The sequence below is a fragment of the Poromitra crassiceps genome (genome assembly GCF_964638095.1).
Source record: "Poromitra crassiceps genome assembly, chromosome: 30".
NCBI classification, from domain to species: domain Eukaryota; kingdom Metazoa; phylum Chordata; class Actinopteri; order Beryciformes; family Melamphaidae; genus Poromitra; species Poromitra crassiceps.
This window is the reverse complement of record NC_139652.1, coordinates 818536-843501: the sequence shown is the minus strand read 5'-3', so window position 1 is coordinate 843501 and position 24966 is coordinate 818536. Positions and strand designations below refer to the sequence as shown.

The following is a 24966-nucleotide window of genomic DNA, read 5'->3' as shown; positions in this document are numbered from 1 at the left end:
ATAGACTCAGTAATGCACTAATGCTGCTTCTTTTTAAGCCTTCTCTCTCTTACACACGCACGTACGCACGCACGCACACGCTCACACACGCACGCACACGCGCACACACACACACACACACACACACACACACACACACACGCACACGCGCGCACACACACACACACACATCCCTTGTTACAACTGTCCCGGGTCTCCCCTATTTTGGTGTTGCGTGAAATAAGGGGGAGGGGAATTTACACATCAAGTGTTTGTAAACAGGGACACGTGCTAATAAAGTTGCAGACTTTGGGGATTAATTATAAGGACTAAAACATCGGCAGGAGGAGAGGACTTTATGATTGCTGCTGAGGCAACTTATTGGTGTGAGTGTTCATTCATAGGATTTATTTTGCCTTGCGTTAATCTGTTGCTTCGTTATGCAGAAGGTACGTAGATTTGTCTTCACTTCTAGATGTGAATGGTAACGTATTGATTGTGATATTCTGATGTGTTTATGTTTTGACCATGGCTCACGTTTGCGTTTTGTGGCTCACCGTTTCCTTGTTGGAGTGGATAGGTCTCCTCTCTCTCTCTCTCTCTCTGTAGTCTGTAGTCTACCATTGCTGCTGTCAGGTTGTTTGTGTGTGATACAACAACCTTGTATCAGGCAGTGTGAGGTGTTGATGTTTCCAATGCTTAAAAACACTGCTTCTCTTCCTTGATCAACACAGCTGACATGACAACACAGCTGACATGACAACACAGCTGACATGACAACACAATGCAGCAGGTCTCATACTGTTCACATGCTGTGGTGCTGCGTTCACATCTCTCTTCACCTCAAATTGACAACGTGATAGTTTAGGCTAATGGATCGGATCGGATTCGACTTCTTTTTCCCCTCAGATATCCGATCCAGTGATTTTGGCCGGATCGGCACCAATACCGATACTGAGTATCGGATCGGACCATCCCTATTGCTAATACGCTTTGGTTCATTACTGTGTAGTGAATGGTCGATTTGTCCGGTCTTCTCCATTATTGTAGATTTTTTGTTTGTCTAATCTTCATCAGCTTTGATTTTCTTTTGACTGAAATGGTCTTTTCTCACATTGCTCCCCCCCCCCAGCCCAGCTCAGAGACATCGCCTACGGCACCAAAGCCCACGTCTTCAAACCAGACATCACAGACGAGGACGAGGCCGACGACTTTGATGAAACGGTTCACCTAGAACGTGGAGAGAATCTTCTGGAGCTGCAGATAGCAAACGCCTCGCTGTCCCCAGCCGCCCTGGAGGCGGTGGGAGAATTGGAACCCGCCACGTTCTGTACCTACGGCTTCTATGACTTTGAGCTGCACTCCACTCCGGTGGTGACGGGCCAGAAGCCCAAGTATGGGTTCACCTCTCAGTACGTGGTGCGTATGGATGACTGGTTCCTGGAGTACCTCCATAGTCGCTCGGTCACAGTAGAGCTGCATCAAGCCATGGGGCTGGACTTTCGGCCGCTGGCGACCGGACAGTTTTGGCTGCGACAGCTGCTAGAGCAAGGCGGCAACGTTCATGGGACCGCGCCGCTGGTCGGTGAGTAAGATAAGATGAGATGAAAAATCAGCAATCCACATGGGGAAATTGGGTTGTTGACAAGTAGTAGTAATACAATATGGAAAATATATATATAGCAAATAGGGCTTATATAAACATACTGTAAGTAACAGACAAATTCAGGACTACATTTTAGGCATGGCCGAGAGTGCTCGAGTACTCGTTCATAACATTACTATTCGAATAACGTTTCTACCATTCAGGTACTCGCACTTGAACGTAATCCTAGGAGAGGGGGGATCAATTTTTCTGAATTATGTAGGTATAATATTACGTTGTCGTACTGGTTGACTTGTCACCATTGGTTATAACTGAGAATGCTGGACTAGCATATATGAGCTTTACCCAAGATATAAATGAATCGCCAAACCCGAATCTGTGTAATGACTCGAACACGTAAGGCCACTCAACCTGATCAGATGCCTTCTGCGCGTCGAGCGATAAAATCGCTGCACAACTCACTGGTCTTACTATGATCTGCATATATGGTGTTGAGGAGGCGTCTGACATTGGAGAAAGATAACTTATTCGGGATGAACCCTGTCTGGTCAGGATGAATAATGGATGACAAATGTTTATTTAGCCGGGTGGTCAGCGTTTTAGTGATTACCTTTCTGTCAAAATTCTGGAGCGCTAATGGGCTGTATTTATAGAGCACATTTTATATAGTCTATCGACTACCCAAAGCGCTTTTATAGTTATACCTCACATTCACACAGCGATGGCGTCGGCACCTGCTTAAAGTATGAAGGAGCAGGTAGAGTTCAAAGAGGGTGGTTTCACATTGAACTGCTGTTTAAAATAAACGGCAACAACAACCTGATCCCTCGTATAGCCTACAAAATTAACTGTTTGACATAGCCAGACTTTGATTCCACTTGAGTTTCCATGCTCACCCGCTGGGCACATGCGCACACACGCATGCCACACGCACACGCACACACACACTAGAGCTGGGCTCGGGCTGAATTTTCCTTACCGAACCCAACCGAGCCCGTCACATTATTAGCCGAGCCCGGCCCGGCCCGACAGGTGTCAATTGATAATCTGTCCGAGCCCGGCCCGAACCCCCTCCCTGATTTTTTTTTTCCCCTCGGAGCGCAGCGAGCGCATAATTCAATGAGTCTGTCCAGCCAATAAACAGCCCTATATAATCCCAAACCAAAATCAGTCCTCGTAATTCAAAGCAGTCAATGATTAATACGTAATGTACAAAGCAAAGCACCAAACAGCCTAATTCGTGCGTGCCGTGCACTGCCCACACAGTCCCACATCGCTGAAAGAAGTACTGCACGGTGTCGGCGACACCAGCCTACATGCAGCTGACTCCGGGCAGAGCAGCAGAGTGCATGTCTGGGCGTGTTTCATTCGATGCCTTCAGGTGCTTTCATTAACGTAGTAAATTAGCTCAGGAGCTGATGATAGATTTGAAGGCAAAAACAAGTGACTGATTACGTGACCGAGCCCGGCCCGAGCCCGAACGCGACTTCAATGTTTCTGTCCGAACCCGGCCCGTAAGTCGAGTCCGACGGGCCGGGTAGCCCTGCTCTAACACACACATACACACAGCCTACATATTCCCTGTAGCCAATGGAAACGCACCTGATTCAAATTGTAAGATTGTCCACTTTTCAAAAGTTTGCTTAGAAATTTGCACAAAACCTGAATGGAAGCACGGCTAGTGTGTAAAGTTTGCAGCTCTCTCTCAGGTGTGTCAGGTGAGGCTGGCTAGTGTGTAAAGTTTGCAGCTCTCTCTCAGGTGTGTCAGGTGAGGCTGGCTAGTGTGTAAAGTTTGCAGCTGTCTCTCAGGTGTGTCAGGTGAGGCTGAGTCCTTTGGCTCTGTGGACTACTGGCTGAGGCTGAGAGTGTCCATGACAGAGACCATCCGTCTGTATAAGGAGAGGGTGAAGGCCGTGGGCTACATCAACACCACACTGGACGAGGATGGACAGGTACAGAGATACGTTAAGTTACTATACCTTTTACCATACATTTGAGATATTTCCACTTTAGGAATTTAGTTAACACTCTTGCCCAGAGGAATTCACAATGAATACAACAGTAGAATACCATAACTAAATAGTTATGACAAACAACAGTTCCCAGGCAATAAGGCTAAACAAATATTCCTATGCTCCCAGAATGATGTAAGCTAATGTACACATAGATAATATAAACCTAGCCTTGTGTGTAGAATGATGCATTAACTCCTTATTAAACAACCCCACTCCTCAGCTGGCTCAGCCCCCCAACACGCCTCAGCTGGCTCAGCCCCCCAACAGCGGCTCGAACGTCCTGTACGTCACCGTGCAGTGCTGCCGCGGCCTTCGGCCCCACGGCTCCCAGCAGCCGAGTCCCTTTGTCGTCTACAAGTTCTCCGACTTCCCCGACCACGCCACGGCCACCATGCAGGACTGCTGCGACGCCCGCTTCACTGACCTCCAGGCGTACCCTGTCCTGATGGACTCCTGCATGGACCGCTACCTGAAGTCCGGGGCGCTGCAGTTCTACGTGTTCGATGACAAGGACGAGCAGATGGACGCTTACCTGGGCAAGGCCCGGGTGCCGCTGCTGTCGCTGGCCCACGACAAGGGGATCACCGGTGAGTAAGACTTGGCTTTGTGTTACCAGGGAGGGACTCCATGACAGGGTTGCATCCAGACTTCTCTGGTCTCAGATCACTCCTCCAGTTGTTTTAGTTTTGTTTAGTTTAGTTTGTTTGCTTTTGTCTTACTGAGAAAACCCATATGGTGGGTAAAAATATATACATAAAATAAGGCTTCTCTGGTTCTCTGGTCTTTTCAAAAAAGCCATTCAAGATAAATGAATAAAAAGGGGAAGTGCAGTAAATGCGCACTCCAAAAACCATGTCTTGATTTATTTATGTGTATCCCCAGGGGTGGACTCGACACAAATATGTCAGTTTAAAAAAAATCGTACCGTCAAAACGCCTGGTTCGATCACTGTGTATCCCCAGGGCTGGACTCGACACAAATATGTCAGTTTAAAAAAAATCGTACCGTCAAAACGCCTGGTTCGATCACTGTGTATCCCCAGGGCTGGACTCGACACAAATATGTCAGTTTAAAAAAAATCGTACCGTCAAAACGCCTGGTTCGATCACTGTGTATCCCCAGGGGTGGACTCGACACAAATATGTCAGTTTTAAAAGAATCGTACCGTCAAAACGCCTGGTTCGATCACTGTGTATCCCCAGGGCTGGACTCGACACAAATATGTCAGTTTTAAAAGAATCGTACCGTCAAAACGCCTGGTTCGATCACTGTGTATCCCCAGGGGTGGACTCGACACAAATATGTCAGTTTAAAAGAAATCGTACCGTCAAAACGCCTGGTTCGATCACTGTGTATCCCCAGGGGTGGACTCGACACAAATATGTCAGTTTAAAAAAAATCGTACCGTCAAAACGCCTGGTTCGATCACTGTGTATCCCCAGGGCTGGACTCGACACAAATATGTCAGTTTAAAAAAAATCGTACTGTCAAAAATATTTTACATGTTTCAAATGAAAAATATGCAGCTTGGAAAACCTACAAGAAAATACAATGCTCTTTCTTGTTCTCCATCCATTCATCTGTCTTGTCTGTCCATCCATCCATCCGCCCACTCACTCACTCACCCACTCACTCACTCACTCACCCACTCACTCACTCACTCACTCGCCCGCCCACTCACTCACTCACTCACTCACTCACTCACTCACTCACTCACCCACTCACTCACTCACTCACCCACTCACTCACTCACTCACTCACTCACTCACTCACTCGCCCGCCCACTCACTCACCCACTCACTCACTCACCCACCCACTCACTCACTCACTCACTCACCCACTCACTCACTCACCCACCCACTCACCCACTCTCTCCTCTTGCCAAACCAGATGACTGACTTCCGCCAACAACACGTTACACACTGCCCACGTCATTACGGTGACTGTGAATTCAGTCTGGGCGCAACACAAAAACATACCGTAATGAAAAAAGTACCCGGCATCTATTTGGGACCGGTGTTTATTTACCAAAACATGTAGCCAGACCCGGCGTCTAATTGGGACTCTGCGTTTATTAGAAGTTTAACAGTATTCTTGCTTAGACAAATCATTTGTCTTGACTTGGGCCTGGACTAAAGCAGTCTGCTTCATAGTTGATGCTATGGTGTTTTGTAACAAATGGAGTTTCTCTTTTCTTCCTCAGGTGTGTTTGAGCTGGCCGACTCCTCTGGAATCTCCGCCGGACATATTGAAGTCAGGCTCAAGTGGAAGTTCACTTACCTCCCTCCTCCAGGCTCGACCATGGCTGCTGAACAGGCAAAGTGTGTCCCCAAAGAGAAGCCAGTCGAGGAACCTCCTGAGCTCCAACAGCAGGAGTCCAACGTGGAAGAAGAGGAGAAGAAAGACGAAGACTTGACAAACAAAGATGTTGACGAGACACCGAAGGAAGCCAAAGAACCTCCTCATCGCTCCACCGCTCTCCCTGTGGCTGCTGCCTCTCACGTAAGGAGCTCAGTTAAGGCTGAACAATGCGTCTGTGAGGGTAACATTACTGCAACAGTGCAGAGAAGAGAGAAAACTCCCACATATAACCATGTTAAATAGCCTGGTAAAACCATCCTGATCACATGACCTCACATGTTAAACCATCCTGATCACATGACCTCACATGTTAAACCATCCTGATCACATGACCTCACATGTTAAACCATCCTGATCACATGACCTCACATGTTAAACCATCCTGATCACATGACCTCACATGTTAAACCATCCTGATCACATGACCAAACATGTTAAACCATCCTGATCACATGACCTCACATGTTAAACCATCCTGATCACATGACCTCACATGTTAAACCATCCTGATCACATGACCTCACATGTTAAACCATCCTGATCACATGACCTCACATGTTAAATAGGCTGGTAAAACCATCCAGACATCCTGATCACATGACCTCACATTCTGTTTCGCTCCAAGATTCAAGATTCAAGATTCAAGTTTATTATTTGTCCCAGAAGGGCAATTTGTGTGCAAGCAGATATAAAAAGCATAGCGAATACATGAAAAAACAAAACATGAACAAATTAAAACAAACAGGAGCATGGCAGCAGTTTTCCAGCAGAAAATGGATCAAGTAAACACAGGATAAAAGTAAAATAAAAACACACCTCAAGGGATCTGTACAATGTACTTAAAAGAAGTAAAGACACGTACAATGTACTTAAAAGTAGTAAAAGACACGTACATGAACTTAAAAGTAATAAGAGTCCAGGACTATTTGAGCTCACATAAATAGGTAGGTAAAAAATAAATAAAGATATATCTCGAATATAAAATATATAAAGAATATTTGTAGCAGCAATACCTAAGAAGAGAGACAGAGAGAGAGAGTGCATCATCTCCTCCGCCCAGCAGCGTTTAAGCTGCACGAGAGACAGAGAGAGAGAGAGAGACAGAGAGAGAGAGAGAGAGAGAGAGTGCACTATCTCCTCCTCTCAGCAGCATTTAAAGCTGTGATGGAAACAGCAACGAAAGACAATTTATATCTGTTTTTCGTGGCCCTCAGAACCTTTAGCCGAAGGCCCGAAGGGAGCAGCACATACTCTGGGCAGAGAGGATGAGTATCGTCCATGCGAATGGACATGGCCTTTTTAAGCACCTGTTTGTTAAAAATGTGGTCCAGGCTACTAAAATTTACTCCGGCTATTTTAGATGCCGCTCTCACAATCCTCCCGAGAGAGTTCCTCCCTTGAATACCAAGGTTTCCATACCAACAGATAATAGAGAATGAGATTACAGACTCGATATAGGCACAATAAAACAGTTTCATCAGAGTCCTGTCAACCTGGAATCTAGCAAGCTTCCTTAGGCAAAAGAGACGTTGTTGACCTTTTTTGCACAGCATTTCACAGTTTAGATCGAACTTCAACTTGCTGTCAAAAATAGTGCCAAGATATTTATAATTGGTCACCAAGTCTATTGGTTGCCCATGGACAACACTTTTCTGGGGAACTGGGGAGGATCGTCTAAAATCAACACAGATCTCTTTAGTCTTTGAGACGTTAAGTTGGAGGAAGGCTTCTTCACACCATGACAGAAAATCATTTAAAACCTGGCCATGGCCGACCTCATCCCCATCAAGCAAGCTGACAATAATGGAATCATCAGCGTACTTGATGATGAATCTGTCGGCATGACGGCTAAAACAGTCATTTGTATACAGAATATACAAGAAGGCAGACAAAACACACCCCTGTGGTGAGCCGGTCGAGGATGTTAAGAAGCTGGACAGAGTTCCGTTTACTCTTACTTGTTGTGATCTATTTGTAAGGAAGTCCAAGATCCATCCAACAAGACCTGCGTCTAAGCAAAAAAGGCGTACAAGTTTCTCAACCAAAATGTGAGGCTGGATCGTGTTGAACGCTGAAGAAAAATCTACAAAAAGCAGCCTGGCGTGGTTCCCACTGCCTTCTAAGTGCTTACAGACAAGGTTGAGTAGGGTAGCTGTGGCGTCTTGTACACCTCTCTGTGCTCTATACGCAAACTGAAAGGGGTTGAGCAGGTGCTCAGTTTTTGCTAGGAGCTCTTTTTTAACTAGCTTTTCAAATTGCTTCATAACCAGAGAGGTTAAAGCAACAGGCCGGAAGTCGTTCAAGCTTTTGGGACTGTTTATTTTAGCAACGGGCACCACTATGGATTGTTTCCATAGGGATGGCACCTTCTGCTGAGAGAGAGACAAATTAAAGATGAAACTAAAAATAGGACCAAGCTGGTCAGCACATGTTTTTAGTAGGCGACCGCTAAGTCCATCGGGGCCAGGACTTTTCCTGGGCTTGCACTTTTTAAAGCCACAGATTACATCGTGTTCATCAAAAAAAGGATTCAACGGTGGAGCCAGCTGGAGATTGTTGGATCAGTCTGGACTGGTAAAACAGTACGGTAATAGTCTTTCCCGAAGCAACAAGCAGTAACGTTAATGTTAGTAGAGTAAACACAACCATAAATGCAGTTATTGCAGAAATAGACTCAACAACAATTAAACAAGAACAAGAGTATGCACCAGCAGAGTTTCTCGGCAGAAAATACGTTTTCGCTGTTCCTTTGACTGGATTTGGATTGACGCTGATTGGCTGAAGGAGTTGTCTGTCAAGGCAAGTACTCCCACCCACTGAAATCAATGTGAGCAGCTGGAAGTCCAGAATGATGCGTAGAGTGAAACAGAATGTTATCAGGATAGTCTTTTTTTTAACCAGGCTACACTTTAAGCATCTTGATTTTAAAAACTGTTTTGCCTTTTCTCCCTGGCTCTTCTGTGCACTTAAATCAATTCAATGTCTTATGACCATTGCATGTTTTAAGTGTGCACAAGTAGTCTCTTTTTTCCTCGGTGGACTTTGTTGTGCCTCTAGGATCCCGCAGAGAGGTGAATCTGTATCTGTAATACTGCTTTGAATTGATTTAAAAAAGCATAGGAAATTACCATCAGCCAACTGCTAGTACATTTAGGATGTGTCTGGTTTGTCTACTTACTTTGCCAGGCATCATTTGGAGATCTCATTCTCATTTCTAAATAATAATTTTCTAAAAATGCTGACTGCTTCTAAAATGATGAAAGTTGTTAGGTGAGTGGCTCCTGCTTTGTTCCCAACAGTTTAATAGTGATATTGTTTTGCACAGATCTTCTCTACATGTTTAATAGTGATATTGTTTTGCACAGATCTTCTCTACATGTCTTGTCTGAATGTGTTCTGACCATCAGGCACCGTTGCCAAAGCCCAGGCAGAAGCCACAGATAAAGGAAAGACTGGGCGCCAAAAAAGTCAAATTTCTGGATGTCACTACAGTAACGACTACAGACGAGCAGGTGAGATTTCAAAACAAATCATTAGAAAATATTTCCTTTTGATGTAAGTTGTCTAACAAATAAACATTTTTGCTTTCAATGAGAGAGTGTAGCACCTATATAGTTTTTGGTTTTCAGCAACAAATGAAGCAACAGAAATGGATATAGTGCCAGTGGATATAGATTGAATGAAGTAACATGAACCAAAAAATACCAATTATTTTCTTGTATGTATGACTTTGTGATTTTCTTCTGGTAGGTTGAGGACGGGAGTTGGCCAAGTCCCAGTGGGCTTCCAGAGAAGAGAGAGACAAAGCTGTCACCTATAATAAAGGTAATCTCAGAGGCTCACTGATTTATAAATTGCATATAGATTGCAATTTGACCATACTGTACCCATTTCGGAAAACACGAACATTTAAAAACAATACAAATGTCACTGTTTTTGAAGTAAGCATAGACTACTGATAACAGGAACACATTTTTCTTCAATTTCATGGTACAATTGAACAAAGATCCTGTTATATAACGTTACCCAAAGACCAGAACCTGTAATATAACGTCTCCCAAAGACCAGAACCTATAATATAACATCTCCCAAAGACCAGAACCTGTAATATAACATCTCCCAAAGACCAGAACCTGTAATATAACATCTCCCAAAGACCAGAACCTGTAATATAATGTTACCCAAAGACCAGAACCTGTAATATAACATCTCCCAAAGACCAGAACCTGTAATATAACGTTACCCAAAGACCAATCTGTGAACCCAACGGTACAAAAAAAAGTCAGGCAGGCTCGTTTGAATGCCTCAATAACCCTAACCCAAGACAAGGGGCTCCGCCAGAGATTTCCACTCCGTCGGCAGCAGAAGAAAATCCCTTTCCGCTCCCTCCAAGCTCTGTCATTGGCTCCGACCTCTCACGTGGTCAGACCAACCAGCTGGTGTGACTTGAAGGTCCTATTCACCTTATGTTCAGACCTTACAGTGGGCCAAATTCTTCCGGGTCCTTTTAACACTTCCGGCGGTCACGGCGCAAAATAAAAGAGTTGTTTTTGGAGCGGACAGTGCAGGGGTAAAATAAAGAATGTAGCCTACTACTTTGAGCCGGTACACAGCAAGCAAGCAGAGTATCCACTGTTAGCCAGGTCAGATAACGTTATCATCGACAATGACAAGCACTTTATTGTAAAACATACCTGGACTCCAACAAAGAAAGCTTCAGATGGTTTCCTCTCCTCCGAGGCAGCGCGAGCCACTTACGTCAATAAGACCCGCAGACGTTAATGTAATTCCCTGGAATGCGAGACTTAACGAGCCAGTTACATGGCGTTGCATTCTTAGACATTGCCGTTTGCTTTTATTTGGTATGTTACATACAATTGGCTAAATTATTAGTTAATTCAGAGTTAGATGATATTGGAGCAGCGCAGCCATTTTTTATTTTATTTTATTATTATTTTCAGCCGGAAGTTTTGATACGGCCACACAACCAGGTCAAATGGGCATGGCTACATAAGGTGAATAAAGCAAATACGCACATCTCTCTCTCTCTCTCTCTCTCTCTCTCTCTCTCTCTCTGCCAGGGCTATTCAACTATATTGTTCAGGGGGCCACATTGTCAGAAAGCTAAGGGCCCGGGGGCTGGCCATTTCCATGAGCTATTGTTATCATCAGCACCACCACCACATATTACAATTTTAGATTTTACTTCATTGCAAAATGAGCCTAATCGTAGCCTCATCGTCCATGTTTTGATTTTGTTTTGTAATTCTATTTTCTTTTCAGTCTGACTCACTGGCTGCTCTGGTCTGCACACACCTTAAAGCCCCTCAGCAGTGTGTTTTACCTGCTCAGTCTGACTCACTGGCTGCTCTGGTCTGCACACACCTTAAAGCCCCTCAGCAGTGTGTTTTACCTGCTCAGTCTGACTCACTGGCTGCTCTGGTCTGCACACACCTTAAAGCCCCTCAGCAGTGTGTTTTACCTGCTCAGTCTGACTCACTGGCTGCTCTGGTCTGCACACACCTTAAAGCCCCTCAGCAGTGTGTTTTACCTGCTCAGTCTGACTCACTGGCTGCTCTGGTCTGCACACACCTTAAAGCCCCTCAGCAGTGTGTTTTACCTGCTCAGTCTGACTCACTGGCTGCTCTGGTCTGCACACACCTTAAAGCCCCTCAGCAGTGTGTTTTACCTGCTCAGTCTGACTCACTGGCTGCTCTGGTCTGCACACACCTTAAAGCCCCTCAGCAGTGTGTTTTACCTGCTCAGTCTGACTCACTGGCTGCTCTGGTCTGCACACACCTTAAAGCCCCTCAGCAGTGTGTTTTACCTGCTCAGTCTGACTCACTGGCTGCTCTGGTCTGCACACACCTTAAAGCCCCTCAGCAGTGTGTTTTACCTGCTCAGTCTGACTCACTGGCTGCTCTGGTCTGCACACACCTTAAAGCCCCTCAGCAGTGTGTTTTACCTGCTCAGTCTGACTCACTGGCTGCTCTGGTCTGCACACACCTTAAAGCCCCTCAGCAGTGTGTTTTACCTGCTCAGTCTGACTCACTGGCTGCTCTGGTCTGCACACACCTTAAAGCCCCTCAGCAGTGTGTTTTACCTGCTCAGTCTGACTCACTGGCTGCTCTGGTCTGCACACACCTTAAAGCCCCTCAGCAGTGTGTTTTACCTGCTCAGTCTGACTCACTGGCTGCTCTGGTCTGCACACACCTTAAAGCCCCTCAGCAGTGTGTTTTACCTGCTCAGTCTGACTCACTGGCTGCTCTGGTCTGCACACACCTTAAAGCCCCTCAGCAGTGTGTTTTACCTGCTCAGTCTGACTCACTGGCTGCTCTGGTCTGCACACACCTTAAAGCCCCTCAGCAGTGTGTTTTACCTGCTCAGTCTGACTCACTGGCTGCTCTGGTCTGCACACACCTTAAAGCCCCTCAGCAGTGTGTTTTACCTGCTCAGTCTGACTCACTGGCTGCTCTGGTCTGCACACACCTTAAAGCCCCTCAGCAGTGTGTTTTACCTGCTCAGTCTGACTCACTGGCTGCTCTGGTCTGCACACACCTTAAAGCCCCTCAGCAGTGTTGGCCACAGTTAACACAATGAACACAATATAAGTCACAGGAAGTACTGTAAACACAATAGGAAGTCATTGGCTGAGCCCTGCGTTGGAACATAAGGTGAATAGCAGGGTACTTTACTTTACTTTATTTCATTTGGCAGACGCCTTTATCCAAAGCGAAGTACAACAAGTCATTTACAGTAAAAACAACAACAATACAAAGTCAGATGCTAGCAAAAATAGGACAATATAAACAATAAAAACATAGCAGTGACAAGATCACAGAGGAGGTCCGTTCAGAAGCAAATCCGAAAAGTACTATGCAACCCTCAAAAGGTTCTATATAGAACACACCAGTACTAACAAATAAGTAGTCCACACCAGTACACAAAATAAACAACACCAAAGATCACCCCAGTACACAAAATAAACAACAATGATGATGATGATAATAATAATAAAATGATATTCAGTTGTTCTAGTCTCGTATATTAGTGACTGAAGTTTATCCACTTATTTTTTTTACAGTGGTGGGACGCGAGAGAAAGCTGCCTAGAAATGTATAGTTTACCCACCTTTTTTGAACCGCCACAGGCAGCACTGTGTACAGTCCAATGTAGTGCTCTGCAATGCAACATCATCAAATACCTCTGTAAGACAAAGATTGCCTTTTCTAAATGATGTGAACTCACAGGTTGTCTCTGAAGCAAACCCGGCGCCTCCAAGCACCACCGAGGAAGAGGAAGAGGAGTCTCACTTCTCTGAAGGGCAGCTGATTCCAGCAAGCTCTCAGTCCTTCTCTGATGACTCTGACATCTCTGAGGAAATTATTGAAGAAGGTAAGAAAAGATTAATGATTGAAAATACCAACATAATGTTTGGAACTTTTCAATGTTTTTATAAATATTTGGGACAAAAAATAGAAGAAAAGAATAAATATGAAACTGAAACTTTTCAGTCTTTTTGAAGAAGTGGTTACTTGATGTTTTCGTATCAATTCTGGCTTTATTTGTTTCGATTCTGTGTTTACAAACCACTCCTATGTCTCCACTTACACTGTAGCAAGTAACCAATTCACTTTCAACATGGCTTCATGGGTCAAGTCCAGCATCCCTCACAGCTTGGTTGGGAAACAACTCTTTTTTTTAAGTTTGTACACTTCCTTAAAGTGCAAATGGACAATAATGTTGTTTTCTCGCAATGCTTCCTCACCAGAACAGACATAAAGATTGATTTCTTTATTATTTGTGATTATTGGCTGCTGCCAAATATTCTTAAGACCGGTCTGCCTGGCTTCATAAATGTTAATGATGGCCTTGGGAGAGAAGTCTTACACATTCACTCATTCACTCCTCTTTAAATTCCCCCTCACAAAGCATGCTTATTGTACAGACACTCGCTCAAAGCAGAGATCACTGCCAGCTCCAGTTCCATCACGCTGCCTTGACTACTTCTACAGAAAGCAGTCTTCCCTTCTTAGCGGCCATGTCTGATCTCTTTCTGGTGCCTCTTCTTCTCCTCTCCTCCCTGTGTGGACCCTTCTTCTCCTCTCCTCCCTGTGTGGACCCTTCTTCTCCTCCTCTCCTCCCTGTGTGGACCCTTCTTCTTCTCCTCTCCTCCCTGTGTGGACCCTTCTTCTCCTCCTCTCCTCCCTGTGTGGACCCCTCTTCTCCTCCTCTCCTCCCTGTGTGGACCCCTCTTCTCCTCCTCTCCTCCCTGTGTGGACCCCTCTTCTTCTCCTCTCCTCCCTGTGTGGACCCCTCTTCTCCTCCTCTCCTCCCTGTGTGGACCCTTCTCCTCCTCTCCTCCCTGTGTGGACCCTTCTTCTCCTCCTCTCCTCCCTGTGTGGACCCTTCTTCTTCTCCTCTCCTCCCTGTGTGGACCCTTCTTCTCCTCCTCTCCTCCCTGTGTGGACCCTTCTTCTCCTCCTCTCCTCCCTGTGTGGACCCTTCTTCTCCTCCTCTCCTCCCTGTGTGGACCCCTCCTCTCCTCCCTGTGTGGACCCCTCTTCTCCTCCTCTCCTCCCTGTGTGGACCCTTCTTCTCCTCCTCTCCTCCCTGTGTGGACCCCTCTTCTCCTCCTCTCCTCCCTGTGTGGACCCCTCTTCTCCTCCTCTCCTCCCTGTGTGGACCCTTCTTCTCCTCCTCTCCTCCCTGTGTGGACCCCTCTTCTCCTCCTCTCCTCCCTGTGTGGACCCCTCTTCTCCTCCTCTCCTCCCTGTGTGGACCCCTCTTCTCCTCCTCTCCTCCCTGTGTGGACCCTTCTTCTCCTCCTCTCCTCCCTGTGTGGACCCTTCTTCTCCTCCTCTCCTCCCTGTGTGGACCCCTCTTCTCCTCCCTGTGTGGACCCCTCTTCTTCTCCTCTCCTCCCTGTGTGGACCCTTCTCCTCCTCCTCTCCTCCCTGTGTGGACCCCTCTTCTCCTCCTCTCCTCCCTGTGTGGACCCTTCTTCTCCTCTCCTCCCTGTGTGGACCCTTCTCCTCCTCCTCTCCTCCCTGTGTGGACCCTTCTTCTCCTCCTCTCCTCCTTGTGTGGACCCTTCTTCTCCTCCTCTCCTCCCTGTGTGGACCCTTCTTCTCCTCCTCTCCTCCCTGTTTGGACCCTTCTTCTCCTCCTCTCCTCCCTGTGTGGACCCTTCTTCTCCTCCTCTCCTCCCTGTGTGGACCCCTCTTCTCCTCCTCTCCTCCCTGTGTGGACCCTTCTTCTCCTCCTCTCCTCCCTGTGTGGACCCTTCTTCTCCTCCTCTCCTCCCTGTTTGGACCCTTCTCCTCCTCTCCTCCCTGTTTGGACCCTTCTTCTCCTCCTCTCCTCCCTGTGTGGACCCTTCTTCTCCTCCTCTCCTCCCTGTGTGGACCCTTCTTCTCCTCCTCTCCTCCCTGTGTGGACCCTTCTTCTCCTCCTCTCCTCCCTGTTTGGACCCCTCTTCTCCTCCTCTCCTCCCTGTTTGGACCCTTCTTCTCCTCCTCTCCTCCCTGTGTGGACCCTTCTTCTCCTCCTCTCCTCCCTGTTTGGACCCTTCTTCTCCTCCTCTCCTCCCTGTGTGGACCCCTCTCCTCCCTGTGTGGACCCTTCTTCTTCTCCTCTCCTCCCTGTGTGGACCCTTCTTCTCCTCCTCTCCTCCCTGTGTGGACCCTTCTCCTCCTCTCCTCCCTGTGTGGACCCTTCTTCTTCTCCTCTCCTCCCTGTGTGGACCCTTCTTCTCCTCCTCTCCTCCCTGTTTGGACCCTTCTCCTCCTCTCCTCCCTGTGTGGACCCTTCTTCTCCTCCTCTCCTCCCTGTTTGGACCCCTCTTCTCCTCCTCTCCTCCCTGTGTGGACCCTTCTTCTCCTCCTCTCCTCCCTGTGTGGACCCTTCTTCTCCTCCTCTCCTCCCTGTTTGGACCCTTCTTCTCCTCCTCTCCTCCCTGTGTGGACCCTTCTTCTCCTCCTCTCCTCCTTGTGTGGACCCTTGCAGATATTGCGGAGGTCCCAGCGGTCGAGGAGGATCAGAGTGAATCCAGCCAGTCGGACAGCGATGACTGTATTGTGCCTGGACAAGCCTCGGTGGGGAGGAAGGTGGGTGAATGGAGAGCACAGAGAATCCACTCCTCTGTTTAGCTCTTCTGGCAAGAACCTTGGGAACAGGATGTAGTCATCCAAGGATTGAACAGATGAGTGTATGAAGGTTACTGGGTTTGTCCATATTTTTTAGGTCAGTGGTTTGCCCATTAAAATTTGCCCAGAGGCAGACCGGAGCGAAGTTCAATGGTATTTGACCAATCATGACACATGTAAACATAACCGAGGCAGGTGATTGGGGAAATGAACGGTTGTCTTGCCTTGAGTGGACGTCCCGCATTTAGGCACAATGAATGTGACAATGCTAGTTTGATGTTTAAAAATGGCATTTTAACCCATTGATACCTGATGCAGCATTTGTGTGTGTATCCCTTTAAGACCGCGAACCCTCGCGCGGTTCGCGGTCTTAAAGGGATACACACACAAATGAGGGATATACATGCAAATGCTGCATCAGGTATCAATGGGTTAAGCCTGTAACTGGCCCTCCCCAGCCCTCGGAGCGTGTGCGTGTGGAGATCGTGTCTCTGAGCCTGAGGCCGGAGTCGCGGGTGTCCCGGGACGGCAGCGTGGTGCGTCTGTTTGTGGAGTATTCCCTCCTGGACCTGCCCTCAGAGGAAACCCCCCTGTCCCTGCCCAAACCCCCGCCAGGGAAGAGCATCTACTACAACTACAGCAAAGGTAAGGAACCCCAAAGCCTCTCAGAGGGGTTCAAGGAGAATTCAGTTTTTTTACACCCTGGACCTTATTTCCAGCTTTAAATATGATGTTTAAAGTCCCTGGAAACCAGAAATATTTCTTTATTATTTAGCATTTTGAGTTCATCACATCACAGGACCCTATGTTAATAAGCCACCAGCCAAATTTGAACGATGATGAACGTCGCAAAGTATATAAATTTAGGTTTGACAGGTGTGGCAAAACGCATGAGAATCGATTATTTTTTAGAGTGTATTTTCTCCCGCGGAATGTGTGGGCGTGTCCTCTTCTGCAGCAGGGACATTTTCTCAGACAGAAATTTTCTCTCCTCCGAGAGAGAGAGAGAGCGCGAGAGAGAGGGGGGGAGGGAAACGGAGAAAGAGAGATCCAGTGCGTGTCGAACACGAGGGCTTGAGAGGGCTTGTGTGTGTGTGTGTGTGCGTGTGTGCGTTCGTTGCGGCTGTGTGTCTCTCTCTGTGCTCTCTCACACTAGTCCAGAGAGAGAGAGAGAGAGAGAGAGAGAGAGAGAGAGAGAGAGAGAGAGAGAGAGAGAGAGAGAGAGAGAGAGAGAGAGAGAGAGAGAGAGAGAGAGAGAGAGAGAGAGAGAGAGAGAGAGAAGCATAGCGCTCGGCACAGAGTGGGAGGCAGACAGACACTGAGGGAGCGCTGTCACTGGGGGCAAAGAACGGACAAAAGGAGAAGGGCAGATTGCGCGCGTGTACAAAGGTTATATAGAGCTTATGACGTCATAAGCTCCTGCGTTTTAGCACCTCGCGCACTGCTGTCTTCAATGAGGAAGTACTTTGTAGAATCTTGTAGAAAAGTGTCGATTTTAAGGCTTTGGGTTGAAAGTAATGTATAATAATTTCTGAGGCACAAAATTACTAACATAAGACCCTAAATAACATAGTTAGAACGTTTTTGTGGATTTTGGTTTCCAGGGACTTTAAGTCACCCTGACAACTTCGGTTTGATTAGCATCAGCAGAAACGATCTGAACTGTGACTTGAAAACGAGGAAAACGTAAATAGCTTATTTTCCGACACACATCTCGGCTCATATGCTTATTATATCACCAGCTCAGTGGCCTTGTGGTTTGAGTGTCCGCCCTGAGACTGGGAGGTTGTGAGTTCGATCCCCGGCCGAGTCATACCAAAGACTATCAAAATGGGACCCATTTGCCTCCCTGCTTGGCACTCAGCATCAAAGGGTTGGAATTGGGGGGTTAAATCACCAAATGATTCCCGAGCGCGGCACTGCTGCCGCTCACCGCTCCCCCAGGGGATGGGTCAAATGCAGAGAACAAATTTTGCACACTCAGGTGTCTGACAATCAGTGGGACTTTACCTTTACCTTTACTTTATCATAGAGAGAACGAGATAAGAGTGATGTAGCGTACCTCCTGCCACTGGCAGCCTGCTCTGTTTGCTGTCTGTCACATAGATAGCAGCTCCCGCCGTATTCTATTGATCCGCTACTGTGTCTGTGGGCCTAATGCAGCAACAGGCTGTCTGCCCTGATGCTGTGGGATGCCCTCGCTTTCCAGCTGGCTGTTGGCTGCTAAGTCGCATAGCCAACTATTGGCGTTTTGGTTAGGGATGCATCGTAACAACAACAAAGTACAATATAAAGAAGAAACTACAACTTGTTTTTGAGGGGGATTAGGTGGGGAGCATGTGAATAAAAACCATTTACAAGGGTGTCGGGGTCGACCCATTTTCGATTATCGGGGCCGATATTCAGTATTTTGCCGATCATCTATATCGGCATTTTCATTGGCTGTTTACCGATATAATAAATGTATTAAAAAATGCGCTACGTTGGCCCTGATGCAGCTGGAAGCAGCCTCTGTGTCTCTCTCTAGTTCATGCTCCCTCTGTCTGATCTGGAGTATGTCCCGCCCACAACGCTATCTGATTGGTTAGTTACACATCGAACAATAGCCTATCAGAGGGCTCAGAGATTAAATCTGAGATGTCAGGCCGGGGCTCGGACTCGACTGGCTGCAGGCTGTACAGGTATCTAAGGCAGCAGCTCAAGTTGTAATAAAGTGAATATACATCATAATTACCTACGCTGACATTAATTAAGTGAATATACATCATAATTACCTACGCTGACATTAATTAAGTGAATATACATCATAATTACCTACGCTGACATTGCAAAAATGACACAATCTTATGACCCATGATTGGTATGAAGCGCTGCCTGGCAGCCTCGCACAGTGCAAAGTGTGGAGATAGATAGGTTTGTAAGAGAGAGATTCACTTTCAGTTTCACTGAAAATGTGCGGATGCATTTTGTTGCAATGATAACGATAACAAGATGATAGAGCTTATTTGCGTAGCGCGGCACACCCCTTCCGCGCATCTCTCCCTTTTTCCACCATACATGAGTTTGCATGCCTGTACCTTTAATTTGGGCTTTGCTCTGTCTTTCCAGCGATTCACGTGGACGTGGAGAACAACGGGCCGAGGCGGGAGCTGCTGAGGGGAGTCCTGCAGGGGCGCAACCCCCAGATGGAAAGGTATGGAAGAATCCACTCCGCTTAAAGTCCACTCCGCTTAAAGTCCACTCCGCTTAAAGTCCACTCCGCTTCATGGTTTCTCTTTACTGAGACAGTGGAGGCTGATAGCCTGGTGAAACCATCCTGATCACGTGAACTCACATTCTATTTCTACGGATCAGTCCCACCCACAGCCATTTCTCAGCAAGCAAGGAGCGGTAACGCTAACGTTAGTAGAGTAATATGCACAGCCATAAGTGCAGTTATTACAGAAATAGACTCAATAACAACAATTAAACAAGAACAAGAGTATGTAGTAGTGGAGTTTCTCAGTGGAAAAGGCGTTTTTTTAGCAGGCTAGGAGACAGAGGCACAGAAGATGAATTTATTGTGTGATTCAGACGAGATCAGCAGCAGTAAATATGTGGATCAAAAACAGTCACAGCTGACATGACCGTTCTCTCCAAGCCAAGTGTTGACATGCAGCCATGTGATCTGATCTCATAACATCTGATCTCTAGAATTGGATCTCAAAAATCACCCTGAAATCACAAATAACCCTAACCCTGACTGTCTGCACAAGCTCTGGTTTCATCTTAAGGTTTGGGATGAATACTCCATATTGTATCCTCTGCTTTCTGTCTAGCCCTTTGTCTTCAAAGTGCCGTATCCCTCTCTGTTCTGAGAGGTAATATACAGACATGTAGCTGTCGCCAACCTTAAATTCAGTCATCTACTCACCCATGCCGTGAAGTTTTTTAGTCCACAAAACATTTGTGGAGTTTTCTATCTAGGGAAACAGTTACAGCATTCTCCTAAACAATTAACCCTCCTAACCCTAACCCTCAAACGTAAAATTATTTCACCAAGTACTTTCAGTTTGTTTGGGACATTCATAGCCTCGAGCGATCCCAGCCCCGGTTGGTTGCGGGAAGGATCTGAGATCGTCCTCACGCACTCAGTAGTCCCATAAGTGGGACAGAAAAATCACAAAAATATAAGCTGACATAGGCTGTCAACAAGCTGCCTTGCGGGCAGTGGTCTTCTGTATGGGTCCAAATGAGCTCATCTGAGCTCTCGAGTGCGCCGGAGCGGCAGCCATTTTACCCACAGTTACGGCAGCCCTGCGGGACCAAAAAGGCGCTTAAGTTTTCCTTTATAAATGAGTAGCCACACACATCAAAGGACAAATCAGCCATAACAAATAGAAGTAAATATGATCATATCTACACGAGAAGGTGGATGACTGTAACACCACTTTAAATAAAGGTTAGAGTAATGATGATGATGAAGGAACTGCTATATTATCACTTTAAATAAAGGTTAGAGTAATAATGATAAATGTGACTTGACAGCATCCGGTTCACGGTGGTGAGCGAGCCGCCGGAGGAGGAGGAGCAGGAGAGGGAGTGTGAGGATGTGGGCGTGGCCTATCTGAAGATCCCCGACATTCTGGACAAACAGCGAGACCTGACTGAGACCAGTCTGAACGGTTAGAACACACACACACACACACACACACACACACACACACACACATACATACACACACACACACACACACACACACACACACACACACACACACACACACACACACACACACACATGATCAGAAATGTGCCTAACTGAATAACTGAATCCCCCACAGGTAGACCTCCAGTTGACTCAAATGATGTCTGTTAGTCTATCAGAAGCAGCCTCGGCATCATTTTGTGGAATTTGCCAAGCTGTTTATGTACTTAGTGTATGTAAACGTCTGACCCACTGGACTTGTGATAGAGTGAATTATAAGTGAAATAATGTGTCTGAAAACATGTTTTTGTGTCATGTACAGTAGATGTCCTAACCGACTTTGCCAAACTATAGTTTAACATGAAATCTGTGGAGCAGTTAAAAAAAGAGTTTGAATGACTTAAGGGTATGTTAACTTCCCACATCAACTGTAAATGCAAACTTTTCCGTGTTTACTATTCTTGCACACGGACCTCATATGAAGGCAAAACGCTGATGCACATGTGAACTTGTGCGTTGTGTCGTGTAGGAAAGAAGGACCCAAACAAGCGGGATATCTTTGTCCTCCGTCGATCATCCGTGTATCATCCGTGTATCATCCGTGTATTCTCCAGCACAATCCTCTTCCATCAAGGCACAGAATAAAAGGGGCACGGCACCACGTTGACTTACAGTTCAACTACGGGATGACGTTAAACAGTGATACTGCAAGTGTGAAGACTTAACAATATAGGTGAAATAAAACATACTGTAAACATACCTGACAAGACAGAGAATAAAACAAAATCAATCCTCCACTCTGTATTCTCCACCACAATCCTGCATAAATGAAAACAAGGGGAAATGCGGAAGTTCAGCTGTAGGGATGCAGCGGTTTCCGGTTTGAAGGTATACCACGGTTTGAAAAAGTCACGGTATCAAAACCACTAAGATTTGCTGTCATACCTTCTCCACGGTATCAGCTGTTTCCCCAAAACAACGTGGCCAGGTTGCTTGCAGAGCGCCGCTTACGTGGCCCCTCCCCCTTGCTGCATCCCTACCTAGACTAGAGCACAGTAGAGAGGAGCTGTCCCTGACTGTGTGTTTACAACCGTGTGTGATAAAGCAGGAGAACGCAAGGAAGGACCCCCCTGAACTTTCCCCCCATCTAAAAAGATGACGTCGGCTGTATGGGAATATTTCGGCTATTGTAAAATCACAGATGGCCATAGCCTCAATGCGAGACTCATCAGAATGTCTGATGAGTCTCATGTTGAGGCTAGGATGGCCAGGGCTTAGATCTGCGTGAGCACCACCCGTCGTTATTTGTCAAATTCAAGGTACATTAAAACGTTGTCTTGCTTCAACATACATCGCATTGGACATAAACCATTTCCACCCGCAGGTTTGAGGAGTAGCTAACATAAACGTCAGATAAATACTCTCTCTAGGCTAACGTTACTGAGGCAGCTAACATGGCTAATTAGCTAGCTAGTGTGTGTGTGTGTCCTATGTGTGAGACAGAGGGGGGGTGTATGTGTGAGGAAACAATAATTATTTGTGTCCAGTGTTCACCCATTACAAAAGAGAAGCGTGTATTTGATATTATTATGATGTTTTAGTTTCACATCAAATTAATTAGATTAAATAATTTACATTTATAAGGAAGAACAGTAGGCTACTATATTACCAAAGCACACACATTGCCAGTTAACTGTCATTACAGTTGGAGGTTACATAAAAAAAAATGTCAGTCCACAATTCAGCAAACTGTTAAAAATGAAATACATTTTGTTCATTGGCATTTTTTGTGCCACATTTGACAACACATAAAGGTCTGCAATACCGCGATACAGTGAAACCGTGGTATTCTTGTCCAAGGTTATCATACCGTCAAAAACTCATACCATTGCATCCCTATTCAGCTGGAAGATTTTGCTCGTCAAAACATTGATATAGGGATTGATACATGGAAATCTATGAACTAACAGGTGCAATTGTACTTCATAAAGGTGAGACTAACAAAAATACAAACAAGAATGATAGGAAATGATATGATGGAATGTTGCTGCAAAGATACTTATGTGACTGATGAAATATGTCTAGAGATCATCAGTCATTTTAGGGTCTTTGGTTAGCTTTAAGTTTTTATGCCTCCGCCAGCGATAGCCAGGCCAGAGGCATTATGGATTCGGGTTGTCCGTACGTCCGTCCCATGTTCGTTAACGTGATATCTGAGGAACGTCTTGACGGAATTTCATAAAATTCACCTCAAACATCGCCTTGGACTCAAGGATGAACTGATTAGATTTTGGTAGTCAAAGTTCAAGGTCACTGTGACCTCATGAACGCCATTCTCAAGTTCGTTGACGCGATATCTCACAAACGCCTTGACGGAATTCCTTCCAATTTGGCTCAAACGTCGACTTGGACGCAAGGATGAACCGATTACATTTTGGTGATCAAACACAAAGTTCACTGTGACTGTAACGCCATTTGCAAGCACGTTAACGTGATATCTCAGGAACACGTTGATGGAATTTCATCTAATTTGCCTCAAACATCCACTTGGACTCAAGGATGAACTGTTTACATTTTGGTGGTCAAGGTCACTGTGACCTCACAAACGCCATTTTCAAGCTCAGTAACGCCATATCTCAGTAACACCTTGACGGAATTTCTTCACATTTGGCTCACGTCTGGACAGACATGGATGTCGACTGCTCACTTGTTGGCGGAGGCATATAACCGCGGTTAGAGTTAGGTACTGTATGTACCTACATAGTGTATGCATTTTATTTGTGTGTCGTTTTTTAGGTGGAGGCTCAAATAAGCCCATATGGGTTTCTCGCCTCTCCCTGCACTGTCCTCTGTCATCTATTATGTATCTTAACTTGTGTAAATTGTGTGTGTGTGCAAAATAAAACAGTTGAAACATAATACAGGAGCAAAAAGAACAGCCACCTCTTTCATAAAGGCACAGAGTAAAAGGGAAGAGGTGAGGGTAGGCAGGAAGTTTAGGGGCTCTGAGAAGGAGGAGTAACATTACTAGACAGCAGAGGTGGAGCTAGAAGAATACTGACAAGTATATAAATGAAAAGAACAGATAAATAACTCTGGTTACACACACACAGATACATCCCAGTGCTACACAGTCTGATGTTGATAGTGGGTGCCTTGCTGTGTCTGTGTCCTGCAGTGGTGGATGTAGAGGACAACAGTCTGGTGGTGGGCAGTCTGACTGTGTCTGTAGAGGCACTGGAGGCTCTGCGCTCCATCTTGGAGGACCCGGACCAAGACCGCATCCCCATCTTCCCTCTGCGGCCAGCAGAGGCCAGCAGAGAGTCACAACTGCTTATTCAGTAAGCAACCCCGTCTGGAGCCATCACGGAGGTCCAGTGGAGAACTGTCTGTGCAACATAATGTCTAAATAAATAAGAAGCAGCTAGAAAGCGAGAGCGCGCTGAGACAGCTTGTTGTGTGTGTGTGTGTGTGTGTGTGTGTGTGTGTGTGTGTGTGTGTGTGTGTGTGTGTGTGTGTGTGTGTGTGTGTGTGTGTGGTGGTGTGGCTGTAGATCCATTCAGTAACGTTCTCAGTCAAAGTGAATAATGCGCTGCTGTCTATTATGATGTTCTCTGAGGGGAGGCTCACTCTGATCTAAACAGTGAACACTAAACCAATCAGATGGATCAGTGATGATCAGTTCAGTCAGACACAGCACAAACATGAACCATGCCTGGCAGCCAAGGTGTACATTTAAAAGTGCATTCAGCTGTTCACAGCCACTGTTGTGCAACAGCCCACTGCCTCCAACATGGCCGCCAGAGAGTGCATTATGTTACCTGGAAGCTCCGAGCAATAAATGTGCAGCGATTTGTGTTGGTGACCGAGTGCAGACATGTTGATACCTTGCATGTTGCACCAATTTAGAAAGTTTCTGCTCACATGACTTAGTTATACACAGATATAAAATAAGGTCCAGGTTGAAAAATACCCAAATTCTCCTTTAAAATGATGTGAAGGGACCACGACCTGGCTGGACCGTCGCTGGAGGACCTCCAGAGGTCTTGACCGTCATGGCAGGCTGAGGTTAAAGTAGGTCAAAGTCGCGCTATAAAGCCGTGACCGCCCACTTTTTCTCAGCTCCCGTTCCATCAGAGAATTCCCCATTCGTTTTCCCCAGATGTTTCT

At 46.2% G+C, this 24966-nt stretch overlaps 1 protein-coding gene across 1 annotated transcript in view; it reads left to right on the top strand.

Annotated features, from left to right (window-relative positions):
• Positions 1 to 24141, top strand: part of LOC310800640 (protein fantom-like) — a gene marked incomplete at both ends in the record, with an annotated part of 35856 nt that extends 11715 nt beyond the window's left edge. The window contains 11 exons of the mRNA XM_083663265.1: positions 1112 to 1564; positions 3404 to 3537; positions 3821 to 4187; positions 5804 to 6102; positions 9369 to 9473; positions 13212 to 13356; positions 15970 to 16070; positions 16568 to 16754; positions 19218 to 19302; positions 20637 to 20773; positions 23975 to 24141. Of these exons, the coding sequence (XP_083519391.1) occupies positions 1112 to 1564; positions 3404 to 3537; positions 3821 to 4187; positions 5804 to 6102; positions 9369 to 9473; positions 13212 to 13356; positions 15970 to 16070; positions 16568 to 16754; positions 19218 to 19302; positions 20637 to 20773; positions 23975 to 24141 (2180 nt within the window). The remainder of the gene's footprint in view (positions 1 to 1111; positions 1565 to 3403; positions 3538 to 3820; positions 4188 to 5803; positions 6103 to 9368; positions 9474 to 13211; positions 13357 to 15969; positions 16071 to 16567; positions 16755 to 19217; positions 19303 to 20636; positions 20774 to 23974) is intronic.
• Between the last annotated feature and the right edge of the window lie 825 nt (positions 24142 to 24966).